The sequence below is a fragment of the Dysidea avara genome, chromosome 8, assembly GCF_963678975.1.
Source record: "Dysidea avara chromosome 8, odDysAvar1.4, whole genome shotgun sequence".
Taxonomy (NCBI): domain Eukaryota; kingdom Metazoa; phylum Porifera; class Demospongiae; order Dictyoceratida; family Dysideidae; genus Dysidea; species Dysidea avara.
Genome location: NC_089279.1, coordinates 21,529,514 through 21,553,730, shown reverse-complemented (window position 1 = coordinate 21,553,730; position 24,217 = coordinate 21,529,514). Strand labels below are relative to the sequence as shown.

The following is a 24,217-nucleotide window of genomic DNA, read 5'->3' as shown; positions in this document are numbered from 1 at the left end:
GATATGACACCTGTGTACTGAGGTGTTTTTATAAAACCCTGCATACATTAATATTTCAAATATCAATGTATTAATTTCAGTCTACATGCCATTGATTAATCATTTCTATAAGTTACCTGTAGTGCAGCTAGAGTTATGCTAATACTGTAAGGTTCACTTGCACTGGTGTATATGCGTTTTGGCATAATCAGTGGATACCCCTATATTATCTAGCATTGTAATATAATATATCATTGTACAACTGTGTTGAAATTTATGATAGCAATAACACTAAATGTTTCACTTCACAGTTCATACTCATTGAGATACAGTAGGACCTCCATTATCTGAACACCTGTGTGCCAGTTCAATCATAAAATCAGATAAGTGAACTTGTTCGGATAAATGAAGCCCATTCATTTATACACGGAGTTCTGTTCAACTAATGACAAAATAATCTAATAGAGCAGTCACTTATGCTGTTCGGATAATTGAGGTCCTGCTGTACTGTATAGTGACTGTGATACGTACTTAGGTAACACAGTGGCAAACAAACAACTTCTCAGTATGCATGCATATAGCTATAGATACTTAAGAGTTATGGCTAAACTCCACCATACATCATCTTCCCAACCCAGTCAAAACTCCAGATCCTGCATGTCTAAATTTATCAACACCTTAGCTAGAATTACAATCAAGAGGATAGATATCTCATAATTACTTTGATCTAATTTTTAATTCTCCGCATTCCAACTGATGACAATTTTACGTACCTATACTATAGTCTTGTTTTTTTAAACATGGAAGAAAACTTGTCTTATCTTAAAAAAAACAACAACTGAGTAAGTATATAAAATGTAATCATATAAAATGACCAATCAGTGTCATAGTACAGCACATGTGATTTAAACATACAGAAATACAAATATACTGTAGGATAGACAATGGTTTAAAAATACATCTAAAAGTTTTCTTCTGAATAAGTAGACAGGGTTGTGTCCAACAATTTACTGGAGTTCATAGCCAGCCACACTACACAAAACATTAAGATAATAACATCTATACACACACACTTTTATTACTTTATAAGGTGGAACTTGTGTATATATATAACAATCACCTTGGGACCAATATGAATATTCTGTTTTGTTAATAATTATCAGTAGAGAAACTACTGGGTAATTATGCTATGAATGTTGCTAATGACCATTGAATACCTTTAAACAGTGAAGCCAGATAGATTATATAATATTCATTGAAAGTGATAATTGTGAGTTTATTGAAATGGTGCCAATTAACTGTTGGTTAAGACTGCTATGATTATATTATCTATGATTATGTATACAGTGTGATTCATAGGTGATTTATTTGTATGCGGTAGACAGGGGACAGCTTAGCCCTTCGACAATCGTAAACCCATATCTAGGCTTTGACGCATGCCTTTATACAAACTCAAATAACTTCTCAGGTATCAACAACACAAAGATCCCACAGCCACCACATTACTTACCATGAACTTCCCAATAAAATGGAACATACTATTATGAGAATCTTTCTACGTATCAATAAGTGGAAGCGATTTACAAGTCGAAATATATGGCATTTACAAGCAGATGAGAATCCTGTTCCATCGTTCACACCAAGCAAAGCCATAGAATGGATATATGATATGTAGAATTATTCAGACACTATTGCTTACCATTCCTACGAAGTTTCGTGGCTGTTCAACCCGTATTCTACAATGAAAAGACCATGTTTGTAACAAGCTGCAGGAGCAGATCGAGACTTATGGAAAGGGGGGGTCAAAATAAACTGAGGCACTACATTGTCAAAGTGAGACCAAAAAAAAGGACACAGCCAGCTGACATTAGTTGCCCACCTCACCAACTATGCATTTATAGCTGATAAAGTGCATAGAAATCCTTACATAGCTCGCTACACACTGCTCTAATACTGTGATTGCTTTATTAGAGTGACTGCTCTATCAGAGTAGCTCAATCTTGGTATACTAAAACTTTTTTGAGGGGGGTCAAGAGCCCCCTTTGATCCCCCCCCCCCCCCCCGGCCCTGTATTCGCCGCTGGGCTGTAAGGCGAGTCGAAACAAATAATAATTATTAGTGGCGCTTGTTTTCACATTGTCAAGATTGTTAATTTGTTGTTAAGGTAAGTTACATTCCACCTGAACTGTGTAACAACAGCTGCTTGTGGTTTTTTGCTAACAAACTGACCTGTTACTGGTGGCTGCTTTCATGTTAAGAAAGTTTATGATGGTGTAGCGCCTAATTAAGCCCCTTGATTTACCACAAATTGCATAGATGTTACATCATATGTATTTGCTATGGCTTCTTGTTCGTGCAATTGCTTTATCGCCACCTTAACACATTCCCACAAGTGGTATATCCTGTAGTAGTAACCATATCCAATGTCAACAAATTCCAACCCAAGTTTGAGTTCCTTAGAAAAGCTCTGTGTGTGTCTAACTCAGGTGCAAGGGAACATTTACTAGTTTCTGTGCAACATTCAATTAAAAAAAAAAAAGGAAAATTAAGAGTAATATCAATATTCTCTAATAGAACAGTTAATGAGAAAATCAAGGTCATAGTCATGAAGACCTTGCAAAGGAAGCATATGCACGGTGACTAGAGCCTATATATCTGCTATATGTAAAATCATCCTTCAAAAGCATTTCAGACTCGATTCTGGTTTCAGAATGTTTGCATAGGAAAAGCAACTGCTCTTCTACTTTGGAATTAGAAACCAGTTGACAAATTTTCTAGAACCACCTCATGTGAGTGAAAAATTTTCAAACTCAATGTAATACAGACTTTGACTTGTAAACCAATATTTCTTTGACTATGGTAAAAGTACATGTATTCTTATACATACAGTACTGAAGTATCAATTACTTCTTCATACCATTAAATTTAGAAAATGCTGCTGGTTTGTATTTGTGTGGGAAGATGAATATAAAATACATAGGTATTCCAAGCAGGATGATCCCAAACGCTGCTATAGAGTCCACCGGTGCTTCAATAAGTGGAAGAATCACAAGAAACACCGCTGCTATCAGCATAAGTATGGGAATAGGCAAAAATACCTATGGAAAATAAGGTTTAAAAGTCTACATACATACATACATACATACATACATACATACATACATACATACATACATACATACATACATACATACATACATACATACATACATACATACATACATACATACATATGGCTGGAATTGTAATATTACATAAAAATATATACTACAAAAATTCAAGTACAAAACAGTAGGAGTGGAGGGTGGCAATTGCTACACTTATGAACATACCAACAGACTGCAATTCTACTGATAATAGGCATTGCTGCATGCATGGACTACAGACAGTAATCCCAATAAGTGGGCATGGCTCACAATAGAAGTTGGGCTGTGGCAGGACTAGGCTATGACATGTTAATACACTTCCACATGGTCCGGATAATTAAATTGCTGCACACATGGGTCAGACACGAATTATCTGTAAAGCCAGATGACCCGAAAAAATGTGATCAGGTGATCTGACCAGGTTTCAAAGCTGATATACATTTCATTACCATACTGTATTATAACAACCCCAAGTAACTAATATTTTGGCCACAACTAGTCAGCCCTTGGATGTTGAATAGCATGGATCATGTTTGTATATGACATTTAAATCCTATGACTGCTCTATTAGAGTATATTCACTACATTGATCTAAATCCAGTTGTTATTCTTTCCAGCCTGTGATAGCAACTAAAGAAATATCTATTTCATGGACTCTACATTACTGTTAGGCCTAGGTAAACAACCAAGCTGTTAATAAGGTAGAATATACAATACATAACATACAGTACCCTATTTGCCCTATTCAAGCTCTGTGCATACATACAAACATACATATAAAAAAACAAACATTCCTAATAATTTACGTACATAATCAAAACACACGGTAGTGTGTCGTGCGGCCCAAGAAGCCAGAGCGCCACAAAGTGAGTATATTAACAGGAAGAAAGAAAATGCGATTTTCAGACCTTTGTAGCTCCGTGATCCCTTATCCAATTGAAACCAAATTTACTACAGAAGTGCCGGCTAGGTAGGGGAGTCCACATTCCAAATTTAAGAAAATTGCTCAATTGCTCCAGCCATTTCTGAGATACCAGCGGCCAAAGTTTGGGTTTTTTTCTTCTACTTCTTTTCACACATTTCACAAAATCCGCCATAAAACATGAATGCGTGCTCCAAACGGGCTGAAATTAGGCACACTTAAAGGGCTCGTTAAGGCGAACCTCAGTACCACGTTTGGTAGGAATCTGATGAACACTTACAGAGTTATTACTGATAATTTGCATAAAATAAGGTCGAAGGTCTGTCACGCCCACAGGGTAAACCCCTAGAAGGAGTGAGCTGAAAATTGCTATGTAGATGGAGTAACTATTGTAGGAGTGCCTTTTTGTGGTTTGAAAGGAATCCAGTTAAAGGCCATCGAGATATGACACAAAAACCCAACCTGTGTCACAATTACGCGATCGATTTTTATGAATAAAAAAACTATTAGTTTTCATGCCTACTAGGCAAACTGCTTAGAGCAATGAGTTTAAAATCGATGTGTAGCTGGAATAATTATCATGAAAAGTCCTTGCAGTAGTACAGAAGAATTGGATTACAAACCACTGAGTTATAATTCCAAAGCCAACTACGTGTAGCAAATGCAAGATTGAGATACTCTAATAGAACAGTCTCCCTAATAGAGCATTCAGCTACGTTTATAACCTACTCCATTATAGAATTGTATTACACTGCAAGTTATTCTGTAGGGAGTTCAGCTACAAACAGTTAATCTTATAGATAATTCAGCTACAAGCAAGTCACCCTGTAGAGAGTTCAGCTACAAATATGTCAATGTAGAGATTCAGAACATTATATGTCACACTGAAGATATAAACAAATCACCCTGTAGAGAGTTCAGCTACAAGTCACTCTGTAGAGAATTCAGCTACAAAAAAGCTACCCAGTAGAGAGTTCATCTAGCATCAGCTATACAAACAAGTTACTTTATACAATGTTCAGCAAGTAAGTCACTCTGTAGAGAGTACAGCTACAAACAAGCCACTCTGTAGTACAAACAAGTCACCGTGTAGCTGGAGAGTTCAGCAACCAATCAAAAAAACCACTCCATAAAGATTTCAACTATACAAACAAGTTATAACTCTATAGAGAAAGTTATAACTCTATAGAGAGATCAGCTAGAAACAAGTCATCCAGTAGAGAGATCAGCTAAAAGACATCACCTTATAGAGAGTTCAGTTAAAAAGAAACCACCATGTGGAGGGTTTAGCTGCAAACAAATCACCCTGTAGAGAGTTCAGCTATGAACAGATCACTCTGTAGAGAGTTCAGCTAGAAAAAGTCATCCTGTAGAGAGATCAGCTAGAAGAAGTCACCTTGTAGAGAGTTCAGCTACAAAGAAACCACCATGTAGAGAGAATTCAGCTACAAACAAATCATCTGTAGAGAGTTCAGCCAGAAACAAGTTCACCCTGTAGAGAGATCAGCTAGAAACAAGTCACCCTGTAGAGAGATCAGCTACAAAGAAACCATCCCGTAGAGAGTTCAATTACAAACAGATAACCCTATAGAGAGTTCAGCTAGAAACAAGTCACCGTGTAGAGAGATCATCTAGAAACAAGTCATCTACAGATCAGCTAGAAACAAGTCACCCTGTAGAGAGTTCAACTAGAAACAAGTCACCCTGTAGAGAGATCAGCTACAAAGAAACCATCCTGTAGAGAGTTCAGCTAGAATCAAGTTACACTACAGAGAGATCAGCTAGAAACAAATCATCTTGTAGAGAGTTCAGTTGCAAACAAATCACACTGTAGAGAGTTCAGCCACCCTGTAGAGTTCAGCTAGAACAAGTCACCCTGTAGAGAGTTCAGCTAGAACAAGTTACCCTGTAGAGAGTTCAGCTAGAAACAAGTCACCCTGTAGAGAGATCAGCTATAAAGAAACCACCATGTAGAGAGTTCAGCTGCAAACAAATCACCCTGTAGAGAGTTCAGCTAGAAACAAATCATCCTGTAGAGAATTCAGCTAGAAACAAACCACCCTGAAAAGAGTTCAGTTATGTAAGAAGTCACCTTATTAACTACAGTGTGTGATAATCATCATTCAATGTTAAATATACAAATATTTCATCAGACAAAAGCTATGCACACAATTACTTCCTTTGTACCACAATTCCTGCAGTAAAGAAAAAAAACAAGTTAAAAGGAAGCATCAAAGCCATGTGGCCAGCTTTGTGGCTTGCAATACAAAAAAGAAGTGATATCTAAACCAAAACAGCCAAGCTGTAAAAAAAGAGTGCGGCCACCAAAAAGGTCAAGGTGAAAAAGATGTGAAATTCAAGGTGGCAGCCAAGAAATGGCTGTGATGGTAGGTTAATGGCAAAAATTTTAATTACGAAAATTCAGGTGAATTTGGTGCCAGAGCACTCTTTTTTACAGCTTGGCTGTTTTGGTTTAGGTTCTAATATACCAGAATACACATCAGTACCTTATAAGGTCTTGCTTCATGCCTACATGTTATTCTCATGATCAACAAACTGGCAAAACATAGTCCATAGAACGTCCATGAGGCTGCATTAAAACTGTTGATGAGCCGCCCCAAGTCACCAGGAATCAACATGATGATTCCAAGGATAGCCTATACAATAGCATAACATTTACTTATCTTATACAAGTAATAGTTGTAACACATCCATACCTGATTTGTAAACACAATGGCCAAGAGCAGAGTATTTACAAATCAGAATAGAAACCAAATGGTTGTGTTATTATTGTGTTGTGACAGGAAATTTTGAGGTTGACTTTTTCCTTCCGTAAAAATTTCCTGTTGTACAGTAAACAATTACAACATTTTTCAAAGTATACAACCACCTCAACATTTATACTTGTGTGACTGCTAATGTAATGCCCATATTAAAAACTTAGCATACGGTACTTGTGCGACCAGAGTTCAAATGTGGTTTCAAATTGCGCGAGATGTAATAAATTACCTGTTCAGGCTGTTGTAACTTGGTGAAGAAAGCACAAAACTTCATACTTCTCAATGTAAATCTTTACAGCATGTGTATCTCGGAGTCAAGGGGTGGGCGCTGCCAGACTAAGGGAGGACTATTGTTAACTCTTGCTAATAGTCATAACCTGATTACCAAATCATGTAGGGCAGGTACCAATGCTAGTATTTAACAAACAGGAATTTTAAAAATTCATGATTGCGTCATGTTTTTGCAGATCCAGTCACATTGGATCATAAACTCTCTGCTAACTTCACCAAACTGTATTATTTTTACTAAACAAAAAAATACTAGTACGTTACACAATTTTTTTTGCCGCAAAACTATTTGACACACTGACAACTGAACTTCTATGAAACCTTTTATTCTATTGCTACTGTGAAACAGTACCATTTTAAAAATCACGATATCTAGCAGCAAAAATACTACAGGTGTACTGTATAGTGTATATATATCTTACGTATAAAAAGACAGACTGGATGGGAGTCTTGAAGTGTCTGTGTACTCCACTGAACATTAGAGGTAGCTTCTCATCTCTTGCAGCCACAAAAATGACCCTACAATGAATGAATGAGTATACAATTCACTATCCACCTGGCTGTTATGCATCTGAAGTATATACATACAAATATGTGCTATTAACGCAATGTACATTGTAACATCCAACATAATACAATGAAGCACAATTGCATAACAACACATGTGTAGACACACACAACTAACCTCTAATGCTCAGAGGAACATGCAATACACGTTTGGTGTGAGGATTGGTCTTTGTAAGACACTGGTTATGTACCAAGCACAAAATAACTAACTCAGAATATATTGGTATCAAAAATAAATGGTGTTTGTATATGTAAAACTAAAGAACTATTCATTTTAATACAAATCTTTGTTTAATTACTCTAATACAGGTGTAACAGGTGTATATAAATTATTATATACACCTGTTAGAAGGATAGTATTGAAGCCATGCATTATTTCACATCCCGTGAAATCATTACATAACTGCAAACAATACCAGCCAGGACTATCCTGTAAATTGCTGGAACTTTTGTAAAATTCTTCAGTCTCTTAAAAAAAAATCCTTGTCTTCAATTTTTCCTGTTTCTTTAAAACAATGACTCTTTTAAAAAGCTCCATTTTGAACATTCCATATAATTGATTGATGTTCCAATAATTGACTCTCTACTGTACATACAAGCCACAAAGTGTATCCAGTGTGTACTATACACACACGCGCGCGCGCACGCGCGCACACACACACACACACAGAGTGCATTATACCTTGTTCCAGCAAATGCAGCACCATTACCACTTCCCAGTGTTGACGCAGCTACTGACAGTGAGATGATGATCACTCCAGCATTACCAAGTGTCTTAGAGCCAAATGGCTACAGTAATACAGGGTATATGTAGCTGTATACAATACAGTACATGAATACACTATGGGGAAGTCCCGGAGCTAAACTATCACCAGCTTTTGGGCTTACAACAACAAAACAGTTAAGCTGTAAAAATGGACAACCTTAAAAAATTCAGGGTTAAAAAATGCAAAATTAAAGGTGATCTTCAATAGCATCAATGTCTTACTGATAAAAGCATACAACTAACATTCACTGACATTTACACCACGAGCAGACCCAGTTGGATTATTAGTAATAGTAGTGGAGTGTGATATGCAATCAATATTCCATAACTTTAACACACCAGTGCTACAGCAGTTGCTTCAGTAATTTCATTCACAGAAAGAACGGCAAAGAAGGACAAATTGATCAAGAAATATACCACTACCACCAGCGGCACAGCAATGTAAATGGATCGCTGTAAAGTCCTATGAAAAATAAACCATTAACAAACTGTAATAAAACACCATCATGTAAACACACTTGGATACATTCTGAGCCTCTTCTGTTCCATAATTTAAGGTGTTCCTGTAAAGTGGATTATTATCACACAAGGTCACATCTTCCATGAGCTCACCATCCATCATAAGCCCACAGTGATGCATACAAGGCTAGTGATAACTTGGATGGGGAGTAGTTGCTGCCATCAAAAAATGTCTGGAAATGTTGATTGCATCCTATACAGTGTAATAAGGTACGTAACTATGAAACATCGTACTATATAGGGATTGGTTTAGCTGGCATTAGTGATTAAAAACGTCATCTATGTGATTAACTGTGCTATTATGCATGTTTCAGTGCAGGTAAGACACAACTAACAAAAGCTGATTCACTAAAGCTATAAGATGTACACATATATAAACTGATACATACATACAAGTGTACTACATTTTCAGGGATTAAATATCACTACAAACTTTATGAACCACCTACCTGTTGCTACTTCACGGATGCCCAATACTACTATAAATATTGCTGCCAAGAATTTTAGCATGAGTAAGATCACCATCACTCTAGCTGCCAACTTTACACTATAACAGTTCAACAATACCAGCAGGCCTGTGGTATACATTAACAAGTTATACCTTTATGACACAACAAATACACAGACTATCATACAAGAAAGCAAATAACTATACTACAGATATCAAGTTTTAGTGATGTGATATACTTTCAGTACTGACTGCCACAACTAGTCATGATCATAAACACAGCTACAGAGCTGTATGAGTAGTGGTTCACGATGCAGATCATTCACGATCATTATTCTAATAGAATGCTTACCTAAAAACCACCTTAGAAAGCATCCCTAACCTCAAAAGCCTCAGGAGTTACTTTGCAAGAGGTACTGTATGTATAGATAGGTTCACTAGTGAGTATAATTCTATAATTTTAAAGGTCAGGAATTCATACCCACTGGCAGATAACTGATCTGTGCTGTTCACGTATGACAAAAACCATATACCTTCCTATGTCCTTCACCATGTCCATGACCTATTAATAAGTACAGTGGACCCTCAGTTATCCAAATCACAATGTGTCTCAGGAAATGGTAAAAGTGTTCAGATAAGTGAATTGTTCAGATAACTGAAGCCCATACATATACAGAGCTCTGCTGAAATACTCTAATAGAACATACACCTGTACTCAAAATACTCTAATAGAACAGTCATTTCCAATTTTGGATAAACAAGGGTACAGATAAATGAGGGTCAGATAACCAAGGATCTACTGTGTGCATAGCAACAACAACATCCCTTTTCGATTCTCGTAGGTGCACTTACACCTATAGCTATTGATTATGAGAACACTTGAAATTGTTACACTATTTGGACTGGATGGATATGGTAGAGTCTTGAGTAGATAAGCATTGCAAGCGCTTCTGTACAAATGTAACTGTATTTTAGAAATGGCAAAGGTAGTTTAGCAGACATGGGATTGCGTAGTACTCATTCAAAAGGGGGTTTCCATGTAACTGTGAAATAAAGTTGCGTGAGTGATTAATAGTCCCACATACCATAGCTGTAGTTTAGCTAAGAAGTGGTCAAAGCTGCTCCCATAAGAGGGTTCCATGGAACCCCATGTACATGTATCGCCATCAGACAGGATTTGTACCCTTTGTGTGTGTGCATGTAACAATTTTATCCATCAGGGTTCAAAATGATCCATTGTAGTTCTAGAACAGTTTAATATGCTGACTTGTTTGACTCTTATTTTTTTAGTGATCTCTGTTATACTTTCAAAAATTATCATTTCACACTTAGTACACATTTTTAAAAGAGAATGATGTGCAAGTCTTGCAAGCAAGATTATTGCACAGAATATTAGTGATGTGCCGATACCACCTTTTCACTACCGATCTGATACTGATACATTTGAGGCCAGAAATGGCCAATACTGATCCAATACTTTGCCCCACAGGTATTTCTCACAAGAAATAGCTAGTAATTGTAAATAAACCAGCTAGAATCCAGCTTACTAAACACATTTGCTGACCTCATCAACTGGTTTCAGTTATGGCTATCAATTATGAAGATAACAATAGTTTATGGCTTCAACGAATCTTATTTTATGGCTTACTGCTTTTTCCACTGTACTAACAATGCTAGTAACTGGCTACTTTCAAAGAAATTATGGCTTATATCTCCTCTTGCTCAACTCTGTTTGATGTGATGTACACCCGCGCCATCTTGAAAAGCAACTAAATGACATCATTAACTACAGAATATGTCCCTTTTCTTGCAAGACTTTTAATCTTGCAAGTTGTGGATTTTGCAAGATTCTTGTACGGAAAATGTCCCTTTTCTTACAAGTCACTTGCAGGTCCTACAAAAATCTTGTTAGTCATTTCTCCCTGGGTTAGCTCCTCAACTAGCTAGAGCAGTCTAAGAAAACTGCTCTCGTGAGTCATTTTAGCCATCTAGTTCATAAAAATATTCCACCCTCCCGTACTGCTATTTTGAATGAGAAACTAATAATTAAGTTCACGTAACCTTATGGCATAATTACATCAAAAGCACATTTTATGACTTTTCTTATGCGAGTGACCAAACAATTAATTAATTACACATAGTTAGGTGCGATAGATAAAAAATTCCTTTTTTGCAATCATTGACAAATAAATAACAAGTAATTAAGGTTGGGTGGTATTGGAATTTTGGTGCCCATTATATCATGTAGAAAGAGATTGCAAAATTGCTATTTATCGCGATATTTATAGGCAACTGTTATATTAGAATGGTTGACTGTTCTATTAGGGTATCTTGGTCTTTTGACATAATATTGGACATAAATAAAATAATCTTCTGGACTAAAAAAAGCTGTCACAAATGCAACCATGGTAAGATCGATATCATATTAAAATTGTTTCACTAAAATCCAGGTATCGTTTCATTGGAATATCGTGCGGTATTACTACAATATCGTGCGGTATTACTACAATATCGTGCGGTATTACTTCAATACCGAGATACCACCCAGCCCTAACAACAAGCTTTACATTACCTCACAAATGTCACAGCACATCACTAACCTATTCCAGCTGCAGATACCATTTTAACAATCTCAATTGGTACATCACAATCAAGATAGAATGGTTTTACCAGATAAGTTCCAAATGTCAATATAATAATAGCAATAGACATTGGCCGGATACAAAACGTTGACGTCCAAGTGTATAGAAAGGACATCAAGCTACCCAACACAGTTACATACCGGTTTCTATCATTGAATGAAAAGCCTTTTTGGATATATGCATATTCACCACCCGACTTCTTTACAAAGCTTCCTAGTTCACAGAAACAAAGAGCTCCACCAATAGCAAGTAAACCTCCCAGGCCCCACATGATCAAGGCCATTCCATAGGAGCCAGCTTGTTCAATCACTCCATTTGGTGATATGAAAATGCCACTACCTATAATTGAACCAGCAATGTACCCCACTCCGTGAACAAGTGATAATTCTTTTCCCAGCTTTTCTTTCCCGGGTTTTCCATTGTTTGCTTCTTTCCCCTTCAACAAGGACTTCTTCTCATCTGTTTCACTTTCGCTAGTACCTTCAAGTGTCCGTAGCGATATATTGTCGGTGTCAGAACTCATCGTGCAGTCGCGCAGCTACGCAAGAAATTTCTTGCTGCCAGATCAAGAGGGCGTGTGTTTTGTCACGAGGTCTAGTCACGGTTTCTCTCGTGAATTTCCGTATTCGTAATGAAAATTGTTTGAAAATTGAAAGAGCGCCACATGCATGTAATACTATAGCAACCTCGTAAGTCTAGATAATGGAGTGTAAACGCATTTATGGGCTGTAGTATAGGGAAAGGATTGAAGGCTGCTAAAGTGACGTCAGTGTCGCCTGACCGGCATGTCCTATTACACAATATGGAGTCCAGTGATTCTTCAGAGGAAAAAGCCAACTCGTTAACGATAATCCATTTTAATGACGTGTATAATATTGAGCCAAGAGAGAAGGACCCGGTTGGGGGAGCGGCACGGTTTGCTACCAAAGTGAAGGAGCTTGGCTGGAAGAATCCTCTTGTGTTGTTCAGTGGGGATGCTTTGAGTCCTTCAAAAAGTAAGACTCGCGTGCTTCAGTGGTCCAGTTCTTATGTGGTTGTGTACTATATAGTAAGCAGTATCACTAGAGGGGAACAGATGATTCCTATATTGAATGCTCTCAATGTAAATACAGCAGTGTTTGGGAACCATGACTTTGGTATGTTATTGTGCACATGTATCTGTGTTGCATGTTTACATTTTTGTTATGGAACAAAACTGCACACTCCAATCCAATAGTAACTGTGCATTCCGAAATTCCATATCCGTGTTATTTTTTGTGCTCCATATTCGGAAGAAAAAACTGTGATGTTTGTCTATTAACGGTGACAGAAAGACCATGCTGCTTGCAGGTTATCCAGTGTCTGATTTGCAGGTAGATGTGCTGCAATGTAAATGTACAATAAATAATTACTTATGGTGTTTCATATGCTAGCTCACTTTCAGATATTTCTTTTAGGAACTTTTCAGAGTTCACCATCACATGGTACATCAACAATGTGGAGTGTCCAAAGCAGAGTACCATATAGCCTAAATATTTCGAGGGGCAAATTTCTCGAGGATTAGCAAGGTTGAGCAATGTTACTAAAAATTTTGGTGGATTTGTAAATTCTCCCAAAATATATTAGACTATATGGAGGTCTAAATATTTCAAGGATAACATTTTCGCTGATAACCCCCCAAAACCACAAAATCCGTGAAATTTCCCCCCTCAAAATATTTAGGCTATACAGTATCTTGTTTCATATCCTGTGTAATGAATATATGATCTATGGTTTGTGGTTGTATGCATGTGCACACATTATGTGCAAATTAAATTGGTGATTTTTGTATGGTAACTAATTTACCCAATCACTGTTACTCAACAGATTTTGGTGTAGAGCACTTAGTTAATGTTGCCAAGGTTACCTATTTTCCCTGGCTCATGAGTAATGTGGTGGACAAGATGACAAATCGTCCTTTAGCTGAAGGTTTAGTGAAACGCATCATTAAATGGGAAGGAAGAAAGGTATGAATGAATGTGTGTGCGTGTGTGTGTGTTGACAAGCAATCTATGATATACTGAACTAGGGTTATTATTAACTAAACACTAACCAAAACAGTAAATATGGCTCATGCTTTTAAAGCAGCTTGGAATATTTATAAATTTCACGTACTGATGGGTAAATTTTTTGTGAAAACTAGATAAGTAGAAATGATACAAATCATATTATGTATTCTTCAATATCATTAAATAATAAAAGTATATAGCCATGCAGCATGTAAAAAGTAAAAGCTAATAAAACTTTCTACACAGGCAATAAGGTGATTTCTTATACAACTCTGCAGACTTTGTGAACAATCGTTTTGCAGAAATTTAAGCAGGCCTTGTATGTTATGTCAGGGATGTCTGAGTTGAATGGGTGTGTCCCTTCTGTACGTGGCCAAAAATAGCGAGCAGCTTTGAGTAAAGAATTTGTGTACGAAAACACGATAGACAGACACAAAGTGGTTTGTTGAAGTTATGCTTCCTTAGAGGTGCAAAGCAATGTAATTTAATTACAAAATAATTACCTGTAATTAATAATTCAATTAAATAACTGTATAGCTAATTTGCATGTAGCTATTACAAAATAATTAATTGCATGTTATTCATATATAACTAAATAGTACGTTGATTACTTTAGGGAAGGTCTTTAGGGAAGGTATTAACTGCATGGGTGGCTGGTTTTTAGAACACATCAACTTGTTGTATCAAAGTGCTAAGGTGGTTGTAAAATTCTGTATATTAAATTGTACAAGTAGCCATACCTGTAGCAATATAAGGGGATATGGGAAATGGAGGAATTCCACTTTATTTCACAGGAAACTAAAAGAACAATCACGTACTTTAACAAAATAGTCAGGTGCAGCTTTAGAGAAATAAAAAATTTTCCTGATCTGGGCCTCTACTACAGGGTCAATAATTTCATATTGCCTAATGTGATGGTTAACCTGTAGAAGCAATGCTTTGATGGTAAGATGTATTTTTTATCAATAAGTAAGTCTTTATATGCAATGTAGGGGATAGTGTTAAGATGAGTTCATAATACACATACCTGACCAAATTTTACGAAACCATTCCAAAACACCTATCAGGCAAAATCACCGCCAATGGATATAGCTACACCACCATGCTATTGATTTTAAACTTCAGGATATTCAACTACTTGAAGATGGTTTAAGAGCCGTGGTGGTGTGGCAATAAAACTTGAATGGAAATTTCTGAAAGTAAGGACTTGGCTTGACAAGAATCAGTGGTGCACTGGTTGACAGTTAGCCAAACGTTGAGTTGATTTTGCTGGCCTGTAGCCTTGTGCCTGGACTTCATTATGGTCCCCTTCCATTTGAAGTCTGTCTCTTGCCTGTCTCAGCCCCTATGTGAGCATTCATGATGCTACTTTGCTCGTCACACTTGTCAGATTTTCTGTCTTATTTGATGGCAAACTGTGAAAGCAGCTACAAGTGCTGGGATTGCTCTAAAAGAAGTAATAAATTGATGCACCTCTGGTATAAATTTCATACGCATGCTCACTACCTTTAGCAAGGTATAATGGCTTGATTTTTTAAAACCATTTGTCTCAAAAGTATTGATGTGCGATTTGGATCAGTTTCCAAAACCCAATCACAAAACATTATACAGTAGACCCTCAGTTGTCTGACTCGTTTATCCAAAATTGGAAATGACTGTTCTATCATTAGAGTATTTTGAGTACAAGTGTATGTTATATTAGAGTATTTCAACAGAGCTCTATATTAATGTATGGGCTTCAGTTATCCGAACTATTTACTTATCTGAACACTTTTACTATTGCCTGAGACACATTGGGGTTTGGATATAACTGTGGTTCTACTGTATAGGTTTGATGTTTACATTTTGCTGATACACTTTCAGATTGGTCTAATTGGACTGGTAGAGTATGAGTGGTTGGTCACACTATCAACCATCTCACCTGAAGATCTCCTCTACACTGACTATGTGGAGTGTGCTAAAATACTTGTTCCCCAATTGATCGCTGAGGTAATCATATGTACTACATGTACATGATCTCATGTATATATAATTCTGTAACTTCTCTGGCAATTTTTAATGTTACGTCTTTTACATACACTGTTGGTATATGCTATTCTCTCACTAGGGTTGTGATCTTATTATTGCTCTAACTCACATGCGTATGCCTAATGATGTAAGATTAGCTGAATCAGTTAGTGAGATTGATATTATATTGGGAGGACATGATCACCATTATGAAGTTAGAAAGGTATTGTGAATATATATGCAGCATTGATATGACATGTACCCTGTGCATGTACGTGATCCTTTGCATTTTTATATATTTTATTAGGTAAATGATGTACACATACTCAAGAGTGGAAGTGATTTTATAGAGTTTTCCGAAGTGGCTGTTAATTTTACTGTTGATAAACCAAGTTATGTTATTCATCGACATGAAATCACTTCTGACATAAAGGAAGATGAAGAAGTGGGAGCAGTTGTGGCTAAGTATGTAGGTGCGTATGGTCTAAATAACATATTTGTGTTTGTAAATAATTACATACGAAAAGTGCACAAGTGTACACTAATTTTGTGTCCTTATGCCAGCAAAAGATTTGATTGACATATTTTGTTTCTATTTAGGCCAAACAGAGGAGAGCATGAAAGTAGAGATAGGATATATCCATTGTCCCCTGGAGGGAAGGTTTACACAAATTAGAACAAGGGAATGTAATTTAGGTGAGTGTACTGTGTACCTGAATACAAAAGTGGTTTTATCCCTCCTGTTTTCTGAACTGTTATCATGCAACTGTTCATGCAATATTTGATAAAAGAATGTTGAAACTGTACAGTAGGACCTCCATTATCCAAATACCTGTGTACCAGTTAAGTGTTCAGATAAGTGAATAACCCATTCATACAGAGTTCTGTTCAACTACTCTAATCAAGACACACGATAGTGTGTCATGTGGCCAAGTAGACTACGGGGGCGCAACAGGCAAGTGTGTATTTTACAGGAACTAGGAAAACGCCATTTTCATGCATCTGTAGCTCGATAGTGCCTGACCGGAAATTAACCATTTCTGATGTGGTAATTCCCTCGGGGTGGGACACCTCCAGATTCAAATTTGAGCTGAATCCACCAAGCCATCACGAGATATGCGTCTACAAAGTTCGTCTTAGTTTCTTCATATTTTTCTTCTTCTTTTCGCAACACTTAGAAAAATCGCTATAACTGGCGCATGCTTTAGTTGATTTTCCTCAAATTTGGAGGGCTGTAAGAACGTAATGAAGCATGTTTACAGCCCAATTTTCATACACATCAGATAAAGAATGAGGGAGTTATATGCGGTGTTCAAAAAATTAGATAGCGATTTTTTGTCACAGCCACAGGGTAAACCATTTGAAGGAATGACTTGAAAATTGGTCTGTACATGGAGTAACCTTCGTAGTGCAAACCTTTTGTGGTTTGAAAGAAATCGCACTAACAGTCATGGAGTTATAACAAAAACGCCAACCATATGTAGAATGCATATGATCGAGTTTTGTTTTAAAAAGGTAATACTTGTCACTCCTACCAGGTAAACTAGTTAATGGAATCAGCTGAAATCAGGTAGAGAGGTAGAAAAATCATTTTAGAACGATCTTTCAGTGGTTTACAAGGAATCAGATTAAAATCCACTGAGCTACACTATGAAAGTGAACTAGGTGTAAGAAGAGATACTCTAATAGTGCAGTCACCCTAATAGAACATTCAGCTGTGCAATAAGTCACTCTATTAGAACGTTCATCTACAATAAAGTCACCATATAGAGAGTTCAGCTAACAACAAGTCACATAAGGAATTCAACTACAGTCAAGTCACCCTTCAACTAGATCAGCTAGAAACATATCTCCCTGTAGATAGATCAGGTAGACTCAAGTCACCCTGTAGAGAGTTCAGCTGGAAACAAGCCACCTGTAGAAAGATCAGCTAGAAACAAGTCACCCTGTAGTGAGTTTAGTTACAAATAAGTCACCCTGGAGGGAGTTCAGCTACAAACAAGTCACTCTGGAGAGAGTTCAGCTACAAACAAATCACCCTGTACTGAGTTCAGCTACAAACAAGTCACCCTGGAGAGAGTTCAGTTACAAACAAATCAGAATTCAGTTAGAAATAAGTCACCCTGTACATAGAGAGTTCAACTACAAACAAGTCACCCTGGAGAGAGTTCAGCTACAAATAAATCACCCTGTACAGAGTTCAGCAACAAACAAGTCACCCTGTAGAGTTCAGCAACAAACAAGTCACCCTGTAGACTTCAGCTACAAACAAGTTACTTGGTACAGATTTCTGCTACGAAGTTGTCTACCTGTAGGAGAGAGGACATGTGATAATTTTCATACAGTATTATTTTTTGTAAAAATGCATCATTATAAAAAAGTATCCATAGAATTCAGGTCTTGATGTCTTCTCCTTTCTGCAGAAAAAGAAAAGTAAAAGAACTACAAAGCTGGCCACACGCTCGCTTTGGAGTATACAAATACAAAAAGAAGTGATACCTATACAAAAACAGCCAAGCTGTGAAAAAGGGTGTGGCCTCCAAAAAAGCCAGGGTGAAAAAAGATGTGAAATCAAAGGTGGCGGCCAAGAAATGGCTGTGATGGTAGGTTAATGGCAAAAATTGTAATAACGACAATTCAGGTGAATTTGGTGCCTAATCCTAGTGAAATGTGGAGGAAGCAACACAAATTCATCTGAATTGTCGTTATTGCCATTAACCTACCATCACAGCCATTTCTTGGCCACCACCTTTGATTTCACATCTTATTAACCCTGGATTTTTTGGAGATCGCACCCTTTTTTATAGTTTGGCTGTTTTTGATTAGATAGAACATACAGTTACTCTAATAGAACATTCACCTATTGAAGAAATACTCTAATAGAGCAGTCACTTATACTGTTTGGATAATCAAGGTCCTGCTGTACTGACAAAGCATATAACCACCTGACAAGGTTATTGCCACTGTGTTTAAGCTAGTGGGTGCTCATTTGGCTAGGAATATCAATGTGTCAGTGGAGCAAAACTGTCCACTGGAAGCATGGTACATTGTATATTGTAGCCATGTACATTGTGGATACTATTATACCAACAAAAACAAATTATTATTGTTAACCCAATGGCAGAATACACGTCCATAGTGTACGTATCTCAACCTGCTTGTCGTGTACACTAATTATCATTTTGCTGTGTTTAATTTAGTTATTAATATTTCATTTAGGTAATTTGATAGCTGATATAATGTGTAGAGCCACCAATGCAGACTGTGTTATCCTCAATTCTGGTACATTACGATCTGATATGGTACATGACACTGGAGTGTTTAAGATGAGGGTAAGTAATCAGTCATTGTTTTTAAGAATAACATCATACCAAGTGGTTAGCATGTAACAGTACATTACGTCCTGCTAACTCTAGTCATTTATTTTATTCAATATATTTTACATTTATTGTATATAGGACTTATTTGCTGTTCTTCCTGGGACTGATCCTTTACTATTGTTATCAATTACAGGTACAATATCTTATTGGTGCAGTATGTGTGCATGTATGGAAATGATGACATATGTAGCTGTCTGTAAACACTCACATTGCAGACTCCTGACACAATTAGCACTGTTTTGATAATAATAGAGATTTATTATATCCTAACTACCATTGTCATTGTGTGAAATCTGGGTGCCTGGACAAGGAGCTATAACTCAATGTCTATTGACCATTGAAATTATTTTGTATGCACACAGGAGATCACTTGTTATTGGCACTGGAAAATGGAGTCAGTCAGTATCCTAGATTAGAAGGGAGGTTTCCTCAGGTATGCATAATTGTGGTTTGTTTGTTGACTGTTCTATTAGAGTATATTTATTGCAACATAAGATTTTAATTTTCCCACAACTAAATGGTAGACAACAGAGTGGTTAGTAACCACAATATTTAGAGTATTAACTGTTTAGCTGGAGGTACATGTTTTATGGTACTGTACGTATTTAGGTTTCTGGAATACGATTTACTTTTGATCCTGATCAACCTAGTGGCAAGAGGATTATTAATGATAGTGTGTATGTTGCAGGAGAAAGACTACAGCCAAATAAGGTATTGATACCCTTGTTTGTACTATGTGTTACTAGAATTGTAGGTCTACAAGCTGTGTACTAAGGAATACATTGCTGATGGTAAAGATGGTTATGATATACTAAAGCGACAGCAAAGATTAGTAAGCATAATGGATAGTTTATATTGTGTGTTTACCACTTCACCTCCACCACTTGAGCTAAAGTGTACATGTATGCATGGATAGCTTTGTACAGTGACAACTTACTGTGTTCAAGTCTCTCTCCTTCACAAACACAACCCCATTGATACAGATGCAAAGTTATAGTATTTTTTTATTTTTTATTTAGATTGATGTGGATCAAGCACCAATTCTATCATGTGTAGTAAGAAATTTCTTTACTGATGCTGCCAACCCAAAATCACTGAAACGATTGTCATCGAGGAACAGTCTCATGAATATGTTGTAAGTAATTAATTATACATACATCTATAGTATGTATGATAGTACTGTATATAGTACGTTCGCGTTGAGCTGAATCCTCAAAAACATTTAATAACTCATGGATGCAATTACACACGATCTTGAAATTTGGTCCATTTGTAGTACTGCTTGACCCGCTAAAAATATTTCAAAATCTTGTTGTTCAAATGTTTGACATAATATTTACGGCCAATCAAATTTTTCACAATACATTTCCTATGGAGAAGCCATATAAGTACAGTGTCCATTATAGCCCTTTCCCAAACTTGTAATGGAGCCAAACCGTACGTGTCTGTTGTTGACACCTTTGCTGTTACCAATAATCATCTGGTTGGCAGAAATGTTAACTCTGTTGAGAAAAAATCCACTTTTAATTTTTAGCTGTTTTGCAGGGTTCAGCTCAACGTGAACATACTATAGTAGGGATCATGAAGGTTCACACTTTCCATTATAAAATATTAAACCAACCTCACAATACCTTCATGTTGCCTTGGCAGTATTGGTTACAAGCCCAAAAGCCACTACTGTAACTTGCTATGTACAAAATTAAATTGACTAAAACGCTTTGGTGAACGAATGGCCACATGTACTGCTCTAAGCTACTCATCCTTTGCATATGCTGCCAGAATCGACAGTGGATGCACTGCACTAAAATAATTATGAGTTGGAAATAACTTAAAGAATGTTAATAGTAATTCTGTCAAAAAATTTTCATTGATTGCGAAAGTGACGGAAATATGTTGCATTGAAATTTTAATCCACGAAAATTTTCTACACTGAAATTTTCCTGATTTATGGTAGCTTGTAAAATTCCTAACTTTTGTGTATATGTAGAGTTTCTTGTGTAGCAATTCCTATTGCAGTGCTTGTGTTTGTTTAGTATCTTCTAACTAATCTGTAGTGGCAGTGAAAACTCACCAGTTACTAAAGGTGGTACATTAATGATAAAGCCTGAGGTATGTATTCCACTATGTATTTGTCTATATTATTTAATGCATTGTGCCTGTTTCTGTATATAGAATCCCTGTTCCAAACAACGTGGGACTGTGTCAAAGTGGCCTAGGGTGATTTTGGTGTGTACATAGGAACCCCTTTAACCCTTTGGGGAATGCGTGTTTACACAATATGGGACGCATGGCAGCATTAGGTGGGGTAACTTAATTCTTATAGCCTAAAGCTATGCATTGGTAGATAGTCTGTCCACTGGGCTAAGGTTAAACGAACATTGTAACTACAGGAGCTTACTTGTTATGAAGTGATGAACAACAGTGAGTCGCATCTCCGTGCTTCAAAATTCTTGCCACATCAATTGTGGGTTTGCTTACATGAGTCATATATGGCCTGATAGAAAATTTCACGGTGAAACAAACAGAATGTGTTGCAAGCAAGAGTGTTGAAAAGCATACAAGGTGTATTAGCCCATGATAAATGATTGTGTGAAGTAACACGGATATCTCAGTAATTGCTTGTTTAAGTTGCCATAATCAAACAAACAAGTAGTACTGTATAGTAGGGTGTGTGCCCCTCCCCCCTGTAAAAATGATGGGGACCACCCAAAATGCTGCCTCGAACAACCATCATATAAGTATCATACTTGATGACAGAGAATAGTCTTACATCAATTACAGATACAGGCAACTGGGGTTTCCTGAAACCCTTGGAAACCTCTCCCTATACCCTTTATTAAATTGCATATAGCTTAGCAGCGAGACTGAGATACTCTAATTGTGGCTGAAATTTGGAAAAACAATCCAAATCACACATTAGAAGTTTCAAGATAAATGGTTTTAAAGAATTCAATTCTGCATAACTTGCCAAGGATGGCAAGCACGTGTATGAAATTTGCACAAGATGTGCATCTATCTGTCACCTTTCAGACCACATCCGTACTTCAAAATGGACAACTGAAGTGAGATTACAGAGTTGTGCTGGAATCTTAGTGGCTGATATGTACTGTAGCAAAATCTTGAAACAGAAAAATCATTTGGCCAACATTATCAGGCCATCCACCAGTAAACCACTGATTCTAACCAAGCCAGGCCTGAAACTGCCATTCGAGCTGTCCACACTGCCCAGAAAATATGTCTGTTAAAACTAGCCTCAAGTAGTTTGAGTAGTACCGAGGGTCAAATCTGGTAGTACGATAGTGTAGCTATCCACTGGTGGTGTTAGTTTGATGTGCGATTTGGAACGGTTTAACAGTTTTGTAAAATCTGGTCACAATTAATAAAGCAGTCACAGCCACATGTATATATCATGGCCACACTGTAACACAAAAAGTTTATAAACTAGTATTAACTGAAGTAGTGCAAGTGAAACAAGAAATACTAATGTCCAGTCTATGTGTGCCTACATTAATAATTTTTTTAATTGTACTGTAATGGTTGCTGTGTTTGCGCTGTAGTGATACCATTCAGCTACTAAACCAAGTGAAAACACAATAGCATTAAAGCGAAATGGCTAATGTTAGGAGTTGTGGCACTGGTAAGCAGATCCCTAAAGATGTGGCAACATACTCATTTGTGTGACCATTTTCTTGAGCAAGCTTGTCGGGTCGTCACTACACCCTATAACTGTTGAATACCTGGCTGCTAAACAACACGAAAAAAGTTAAGACCTGTTTCTACGTGCTAATTTCAAATTAGCATTTCTCACAAACAACTACTGAAATATCCATGTTATTTCATGCAATCATTTATCACAGGCTGAACAGTACTCTTGATTACTATTACTCTTGGTATTGGTTTACACACATTTAGACCTGAAAAAATCACAACACTTCAAGTGTCCATATTATAGGGGCTCAACAGTAGTGGGACCATGGACTAAACGATGTGATAAGTGTTCTTTTTGCTGTGATGTAGGAATCGTCTTTCCCCTTTTAATGATTTTCATGAGACCATGAACAGACTTCACTACTATAAAGTTTAGCATTATTTTGGCTTTATATTTTAGGCATTGGAGGGTATACACAATACTGTAGCCTGTTCAAGGTACTCACCACAAGCCAAAAGGATTTGTGTAGTCACTTGTATATGCTAGTTTGCTCACATCGGAATATTACAGGTTGAAGGAAGGATACAATGTGTGGTGAATTGTGACAAGAAGTCTAAATCATCAACAACCAGCGACATTACTTCAGATGTTGTGTAAAGTTACATCATCATTATTAACTTGCTCATTTTTGATTACTGTACTTACTGTATCTATATACTCAATTTGTATGTTAATGTATTAATATGGAGTTGCCATGAGATATCCACTATATATTACTTGCCAGTTTTTATTAGTATGTTTCAGACAACCAATACCATTGTTACGCACCTGATTCAAAAAGATGAGCACGCACTAGTGATGAAATATTACTGAAGATCCACTATCAGTTTTCATGTCTGCTAATACCACACTTTAACTTAGAAAAGTGTCTAGCTCTGGGAGAACACTGGAATGACTGGAAAAGATGTGAAAAGTGTGAGCATCTGTGTGATTCCAGCCCATTTAGAGTGAGTAATTTGGCCTGTTCTTGCTTAACACTACCTTCATCTATTCGGAACCAGATGGTGTCCACTCCAGAATTACATACTCTTGTAAAT

General features: G+C 36.9%; 2 protein-coding genes across 2 annotated transcripts; one reads left to right on the top strand and one right to left on the bottom strand.

The window, feature by feature from the left end:
- Window positions 1-822: 822 nt before the first annotated feature.
- Window positions 823-12,688, bottom strand: LOC136264659 (b(0,+)-type amino acid transporter 1-like). Its single transcript, XM_066059438.1, has 10 exons — window positions 12,016-12,688; window positions 9,417-9,542; window positions 9,061-9,160; window positions 8,967-9,011; window positions 8,788-8,911; window positions 8,365-8,471; window positions 7,538-7,634; window positions 6,555-6,704; window positions 2,897-3,077; window positions 823-1,011 (listed from the first exon to the last, which is right to left on the bottom strand). Exons 1-10 carry the CDS (start codon window positions 12,578-12,580, stop codon window positions 941-943), a joined length of 1,566 nt encoding a protein of 521 aa, XP_065915510.1. The 5' UTR covers window positions 12,581-12,688; the 3' UTR covers window positions 823-940.
- Window positions 12,668-23,903, top strand: LOC136264658 (5'-nucleotidase-like). The gene is made up of 17 exons (XM_066059437.1): window positions 12,668-12,746; window positions 12,790-13,052; window positions 13,107-13,193; window positions 13,903-14,042; window positions 15,948-16,073; window positions 16,192-16,314; window positions 16,399-16,564; window positions 16,692-16,787; window positions 19,311-19,423; window positions 19,550-19,604; window positions 19,834-19,904; window positions 20,081-20,182; window positions 20,226-20,303; window positions 20,491-20,606; window positions 21,526-21,580; window positions 23,580-23,617; window positions 23,667-23,903. Exons 2-17 carry the CDS (start codon window positions 12,860-12,862, stop codon window positions 23,716-23,718), a joined length of 1,611 nt encoding a protein of 536 aa, XP_065915509.1. The 5' UTR covers window positions 12,668-12,746; window positions 12,790-12,859; the 3' UTR covers window positions 23,719-23,903.
- Window positions 23,904-24,217: the final 314 nt, after the last annotated feature.

What these genes read in the sequence shown, in the direction of transcription:
- LOC136264659 (XM_066059438.1), bottom strand. Translation starts at nt 12,580, where the DNA reads ATGAGTTCTGACACCGACAATATATCGCTACGGACACTTGAAGGTACT. An exon ending in GCTGCATTTGCTGGAACAAG is followed by an intron (nt 7,635 to 8,364) that starts GTATAATGCACT and finishes CATTCATTGTAG; the next exon opens with GGTCATTTTTGTGGCTGCAA. An exon ending in AGCATTTTCTAAATTTAATG is followed by an intron (nt 1,012 to 2,896) that starts GTATGAAGAAGT and finishes TGTTTTGTGTAG; the next exon opens with TGTGGCTGGCTATGAACTCC.
- LOC136264658 (XM_066059437.1), top strand. Translation starts at nt 12,860, where the DNA reads ATGGAGTCCAGTGATTCTTCAGAGGAAAAAGCCAACTCGTTAACGATA. An exon ending in TGCTTTGAGTCCTTCAAAAA is followed by an intron (nt 13,053 to 13,106) that starts GTAAGACTCGCG and finishes TGTACTATATAG; the next exon opens with TAAGCAGTATCACTAGAGGG. An exon ending in AACAGTCTCATGAATATGTT is followed by an intron (nt 20,607 to 21,525) that starts GTAAGTAATTAA and finishes ACTAATCTGTAG; the next exon opens with TGGCAGTGAAAACTCACCAG.